Here is a 6,965-nt window from a genome sequence, read left to right as displayed (position 1 = left end):
GGAAAGAGATAACTGTTTTCCTTCAACTAATTAACCTATACCTGATGTGGGTTACTGAATTCCTGGCTGCTTTTATAAATGTATGCTTGCTGTGGTAATTCCCCTCAAGTCTGTCTCAGGGATATTTGTTTCTGAATAAAAACAAAATGAACAGGAAGTAGAGGTGATTTAATTTTAGAGCAATCTCAGTCCCTAAAGATTTTAGCAGCTGTCAATAAAAAGGAAGTAGAAAGAATGGGGAGCCCTTCCATGTGGAGGCAGGAGATTCCCAAAGATCCCCCAGAGACTGTTAAGACATAACTGGTAGCTTACCTTGATTGTATTTATAGTTACTTAACATCTCTGGCATTTTCCTTCTTCATTTGTTAACATGAGGATAATAATAGTACCTACCTTGCAAGGCTGCTACGAGGATTAACAATATACATGAAACACTTAGAATGGTCCCTAGCACATAATAAGCACCTTGTAAGTGTAAGCTTTTATTTTTAGAGAACAAGTTGAGGTCACTGTGGCCCATTTACTGCTCAAAGATGATGCAAACATTTTTCCATGCAGAAGACAGTGACTAGTTTCTTAAGGAAAGGTGACATCAGAGCATCTGTAGCCAGTGACTTAAAATAACTACTGTACTAACAGGTATTACTCAAAGATACTCACTCCTTGAGTTAAAAACCAACAACCCAAAATTTATGTCACAGGTCTGACATTTTATCAACTGGTTTAAATTCTCTACACCAGCTGTATATCCACCTTTAGAAGTATATTAAACAAGTCACAGGTTGACTTAGAAAGCAATTTTCTTTTTATAAACCCGTATAGTATTTATATCAAGATGAGGAACTAAGGTTTTAACTTCACAATTCAAGTGTATTATACTCTCAATGGAAAGGGCTCACACTGGGAAATCTTTTCTCCATTATAAACTCTGTTGACCAAGAAGTCCTTAATCATCCTTGTGCCTCAGGGTACAAAGGCTAACCATCATATGCTACTCCACTGCCTTTACTTTTTTTTTTTTTTTTCTTGCGTTATGCGGGCCTCTCACTGTTGTGGCCTCTCCCATTTGCGGAGCACAGGCTCCGGACGCGCAGGCCCAGCGGCCACGGCTCACGGGCCCAGCCGCTCTGCGGCACGTGGGACCCTCCCGAAACGGGGCACGAACCCGCGTCTCCTGCAACGGCAGGCGGACTCTCAAGCACTGCGCCACCAGGGAAGCCCACACTGCCTTTACTTTTTATCACCTGTTCTTTTACTGTGTAACCCTAGGGGCTGTTTCATTTTCCATCACATAAAATGCAGTTCTGCACACTCTAAAATTCTTTTAAGGCAATACTTTCCTCATCTTGTGAGAAACATAGGAACTCAGAAAAAAAGACTGTCTAGCACTCTGGAAGTCAATGAGAAGCCGAAACTATTCCTCTTCTGACCAGGTTAAAAACTGCGGACATTGACTATGCTGGCTATCCTCAACGCACTTCACTTTAATAAATTTCATTTTAACACAGATGAATTTGCTAAAAAATGGTAATATTCAGTACAATATTTTAAGAGAAAAAGAGCTCCAGAAACAAGCACACACTGTTTGTAGCTTCTATTGTATTCTATAGGTTTTTACTAAAGTTTCAAATATAATTTGCAATTCACATCAGTTCCCTGCTTTCGTCATTCTATTCTATGTCCCTTTCCCTGTGATCTCCATGGACAGAGAACAGCATCTGAGATCATGTCATCCTCTTGGACAATCTCATCCCCTAAACTATGGCTGTAATCCAAAAGGTCTTCGGTTCCCTTCTGTAATAAGCCTAGCTTCTACCTTAAATGCTTCTCTTGCTGCTTCCGACAGCAGCAGTTTTAGCTCCTCAAGGAATTCTGTAAACCCTGATTGAAAATAGTATACTCTTTCATTTTTGCCGGTTCATTCAACTCAGTCTAAGCTTAAATAAACTTACGCTGTTTAGGTCAGTGCAAAACCAGTAACCAGTACAACTATTTTATTTTATTTTTAGCTGCATTGGGTCTTTGTTGCTGCACGCGGGCTTCCTCTAGTTGTGGCGAGCAGGGGTTACTCTTTGTTGCGGTGTGCGGGCTTCTCACTGTGGTGGCTTCTCTTGCTGCGGAGCACGGGCTCTAGGTGGGCGAGCTTCAGTAGTTGTGGCGTGCAGGCTCAGTAGCTGTGGTGCACGGGCTTAGCTGCTCACCAGCATGTGGGATCTTCCCCGACCAGGGATTGATCTCATGTCCCCTGCATTGGCAGGTGGATTCCTAACCCCTGCGCCACCAGGGAAGTCCTAATACAACATTTTTAAGACCTCTTATTTGTTTTTGATATTGAACATTCTGGGGTTACCCACTACTGATAAATTTCCTCTTCTTATTACTTAACTTGAATATTTGAATCCCACCTATTCACACATCCCAACATAAATGTGGTCATTGCTGCTTTTCAACATCAACAGTCAAAGCAAAGAGAGTTCCATGGACTCTTACCTATTCATCTTTTTTGTTTTTCCAAATGTGTTTGTCAAATCTTATTGAAATGGAATGGACAAAATTAAACTACAAGATAATATTTTAAAACAATTACAGAAATTATTTTAAAATAATACTAAAACAAAACCCCATAATACTGACAGAATTGTGGTTAAAATGTTACCTTTATACAATGTTTTGGGGTTTTTTTTAACATCTTTATTGGAGTATAATTGCTTTACAATGATATGTTAGTTTCTGCTGTATAACAAAGTGAATCAGCTATACATAAACATATATCCCCATATCTCCTCCCTCTTGCGTGTCTCTCCCACCCTCCCTATCCCAGCCCTCTAGGTGGATACAAAGCACCAAGCTGATCTCCCTGTGCTATGTGGCTGCTTCCCACTAGCCATCGGTTTTACATTTGGTAGTGTATATATGTCCATGCCACTCTCGCACTTCATCCCAACTTCCCCTTCCCAGTGTTAAGTCCATTCTCTATGTCTGCGATTTTATTCCTGTCCTGTCCCTAGGTTCTTTAGAACCATTATTATTTTTTTAGATTCCATATATATGTGTTAGCATATGGTATTTGTTTTTCTCTTTCTGACTTACTTCACTCTGTATGAGTCTCTAGGTCCATCCACCTCACTATGAATAACTCAATTTCATTTCTTTTTATGGCTGAGTAATATTCCATTGTATATCTGCATCACATCTTTATCCATTCATTTGTCAATGGACACTTAGGTTGCTTCCATGTCCTGGCTATTGTAAATAGTGCTGCAATGAACATTGTGGCACTGACTCTTTTTGAATTATGGTTTTCTCAGCGTATATGCCCAGTAGTTGGATTGCTGGGTCATATGGTAGTTCTAGTTTTAGATTTTTAAGGAACCGCCATACTGCTCTCCATAGTGGCTATATCAATTTACATTCCCACCAGCAGTGCAAGAGGGTTCCCTTTTCTCCACACCCTCTCCAGCACTTATTTGTAGATTTTTTGATGATGGCCATTCTGACCAGTGTGAGGTGATACCTCATTGTGGTTTTGATTTGTATTTCTCTAATGATTAGTGATGTTGAGCATCCTTTCATGTGTTTCTTGGCAATCTGTATGTCTTCTTTGGAGAAATGTCTGTTTAGGTCTTCTGCCCATTTTGGGGATTGGGTTGTTTGTTTGTTTGCTATTGAGCTGCGTGAGCTGCTTGTATATTTTGGAGATTAATCCTTTGTCAGTTGCTTCATTTGCAAATATTTTCTCCTATTCTGAGGGTTGTCTTTTCGTCTTGTTTATGGTTTCCTTTGCTGTGCAAAACTTTTAAGTTTCATTAGGTCCCATTTGTTTTCATTTCCATTTCTCTATGAGGTGGGTCAAAAAGGATCTTGCTGTAATGTACGTCATAGAGTGTTCTGCCTATGTTTCCTCTAAGAGTTTTATAGTTTCTGGCCTTACCTATTCCTTTTTTTTTTTTTTTTTTTTTTTGGCTGCACGGGGTATGCGGGATCTTAGTTCCCCGACCAGGGATGAACCTGGGCCCTTGGCAGTGAGAGCGAAGAGTCCTAACCACTGGACCACCAGGGACTTCCCTTACCTATTCATCTTTCCAAAGTACAGTTTAATTTTAACTTATTAGTATACTTGTTCCAGGATCTCTAACTCTCAAACTTTATTATGTAAGCTTGCTCCCTAAACCTTTCATCTTAGTAATTAGAACTGTGGCCTCTAGTTTAGTTTGGCTCTTTAACTTTTTAACCACTTCCAACACCAGGAATATTTATCTATACCCAAGGATGAGAAAATTTCATCTGTGCACAACACTTTTCTAACTTATTAAGACTTTCTATCACCAAAATTCTTGGAATAAAAAACTTTATTTATTGAATATACTATAGGGTAACAGCAGGGTCATGCAATATATTATTGATCAACTGAATTTTAAAACATATACATCTGAATCTGAGTTTTCTCCTAGTCCACTAGTTTTCCTTAAGTTCCATGTTCCACAAATAAAAATTTCCTTCTTCTAGGATTATTTAAACCTTCGTAAAATGTCCACTTCTCTAATCATTTGAATTCCTTATAGTGTCAACTTAGAGCCATAGATCATAAAGCTGGAAGGGACAGGGCTTAGAAAACACTTGGTTTTATAAGTGAGGCAAAAAGAAGCCCAGAGGAGGAGGGTAGATGCTTGGAGTGAAGAACAGAACAGTTTGCCAACTTTGCGAATGAGGTTACACCTACTTAGAGAAAAGTACTTATAAAAGAGAGCATTTGAAAACAGCAAGAGACCAAGGTGACATTATAAAAGAAAGACATCACTTACCAACTGCACCTGACCCAAATGTATCATCATTGAATTGATCAATCTCTTCATCTTCCTCTCCCAGGCCCTGAAATGCATCTTCATCTTCATCCAGAGGACAATCCTCCAAAGACTAAAAAAAGCAAAAAAAGAGATCAGCTATTCATGAAGTTCTGAAGTTCACAACCTCGTTCTAAAAAAATGTCTTTATCTTCCCGATCAACACAATAGCTTCATTATGACTTTTTGTGCAGATGGCATTTTTTCTATCCCCCAATTTCCCTGACACTGGAAGACTTCAGTACCTTTTCCTTCAGCTTCTCGTTCCTATTCCTTATTTAACCCCTTCCCCCAAACTTCCATTTCTCTATTTATCAAGCATCTAATAACAGCATTTCCTCATGCAACCAAGAAATGAGGCCTGCCAACTTCCTTTCCATCACTGGTTACAATAATAATGACAAGTGAAAATGAACACTTCATTATTTTGCTTGAGTTCTACCTATATTTTTCAACGAAATTCTCATCTTCCCCATATTCATGTCACCTTTTCAACTATTTTATTATTCCCTTTTAAAGCTTTCTCTTCATTTTCCTTTTCCCCTTCTGTTTTCCTACAGATCCAAACTCTGATGATAAAGGAGAAAGCTAAGGGTTCAATCACAATTAAGTGAACTCTTGAAAAGCTGTGATGTGACAGGTTTAAGTTGTGTCTCTACTCTTACAAGTGATACCAACTTGGGCAAGTCACATCCTTTCTGATTAATTCATTCAATACCCCCTGAGCATCTATTTTGTCTCAGGCTGTGTTAGCCTCTAAGCCACAATCTTTTAAGTGGTAATGCAGGGACAATACCACCTACCTCAGAAAGTTATTGTGAGGATCAAATGAGGCAAAGATTTAGGCAAACACTGGGTATTGTTAAACAACGCTAGATATCACCAGTTTAACCACTTAGGTGTGTTCTATCTTAAACGTACCCTCCCACCCCCATTTCAGTTTCCAATTGATTTATTTTCCAAGTTTTCTTTTCTTTGGGGAACTTTGCCTACTGCATCTCATCATCTCTCTCCATGTTTACATAAAGGCAGTTTGATCTTGAACCATTCCTATCAAATACCAAGTATATGTGTCCCCAGTTTTCAAAGACTCAGGATCGGAATTCCACACGCTCTCTGCAGTCACATTTCTGATACACCCTGACTGGCTACCTCTTAGCCAGGATGTTCCCAAATGAAAGGTTACGTCAAACGGCCATCCTACCCATCTTAAGTCTCCCAAACTTACACAAAGCAAGCATGCAACTGCCTCCCCATCACAGGCAACTTCCAGAAGCACTCCCAAATCACAAATATCTACTTAACCAAATCACTGCTTTTTACATTGGAAAGACTCTTGGGGTCATCTAAACCAACCCTTTGGTTCTACAAATCCAGAAACCCTGTCCAATGATTAGGAGTCGCTAAAGGTCATACAGCGAACCAGTGACACTGTCTGGACTCTCGACTGTTGCTACATACCCGGACCGTCACCAAACCCACGTCCCCCTCCACTCGCCCAGAAGGAACTTCTGCTGGACACGCCCCTTCCCAACTCGGAGTCCTCTTTAGTAAACGGTCTTTGGCCCCAGTCAAAGGGCGAGTCCAGGCCCCCGGGACCTGACGGTCGCCGGTTTGTAAGGGGGTGTGTATAAGTAATTGGAGGGGAGATGGTTCCGGGTCCAGGGCGGGAAACGCGTCTCTGGGCTTTCTCGGGTGAAGCTTCCTCAAGAGCCACCGAGGGTGGGTGCAACGCTCTCTACTCCTCACTCCTCCGGGGGTGGGGGTGGTCTGGTTAAGGCACGTAAGGGGCCCTCCCCACCCCAAAACAGAGGTCAGCTCTCCTCAGTGGCAACTGATAGGACAGTCCCGCCCCCCGAAGCCAGCTCACAGCCCTCGGATTAAACCCGCGACCCCAGACCCAACGCACTCCGTTCGGTCCCGCGGGTCCCGCCGCCCGCCCCCTCCCCCCCAGGAGCGCTGGACAGACGCGCGGAGGGTGAGGGAGAAAGAGGGGCGCGTGCGGGAGGGAGGGAGGGAGGGAGGAGTCACTTCCGGTCGCAACAACTCACCTCGTAGCGGAACATTCTTGGGGGGGGGGAGGGAGCGGGGGGGGGGAAAGGGGGGGGAGGGAAGAAGGGGGGG

At 42.0% G+C, this 6,965-nt stretch overlaps 1 protein-coding gene across 2 annotated transcripts in view; it reads right to left on the bottom strand.

Moving 5' to 3' along the window:
• The window catches only part of PATL1 (PAT1 homolog 1, processing body mRNA decay factor), a 36,031-nt gene extending 29,076 nt beyond the window's left edge, over positions 1-6,955 (bottom strand). For both annotated transcript variants that reach the window (XM_007455676.1, XM_007455677.1), the window contains exons 1-2: positions 6,893-6,955; positions 4,803-4,914 (exon numbers count right to left, since the gene is read on the bottom strand). In XM_007455676.1, the coding sequence (XP_007455738.1) occupies positions 4,803-4,914; positions 6,893-6,907 (127 nt within the window). In that variant the 5' untranslated portion in view covers positions 6,908-6,955. The remainder of the gene's footprint in view (positions 1-4,802; positions 4,915-6,892) is intronic.
• Positions 6,956-6,965: the final 10 nt, after the last annotated feature.

The sequence above is a fragment of the Lipotes vexillifer genome, unplaced genomic scaffold (assembly GCF_000442215.2).
Source record: "Lipotes vexillifer unplaced genomic scaffold, Lipotes_vexillifer_v1.1 scaffold977, whole genome shotgun sequence".
Classification (NCBI taxonomy): Eukaryota; Metazoa; Chordata; class Mammalia; order Artiodactyla; family Lipotidae; genus Lipotes; species Lipotes vexillifer.
This window is presented reverse-complemented; position numbering and strand designations above follow the sequence as displayed.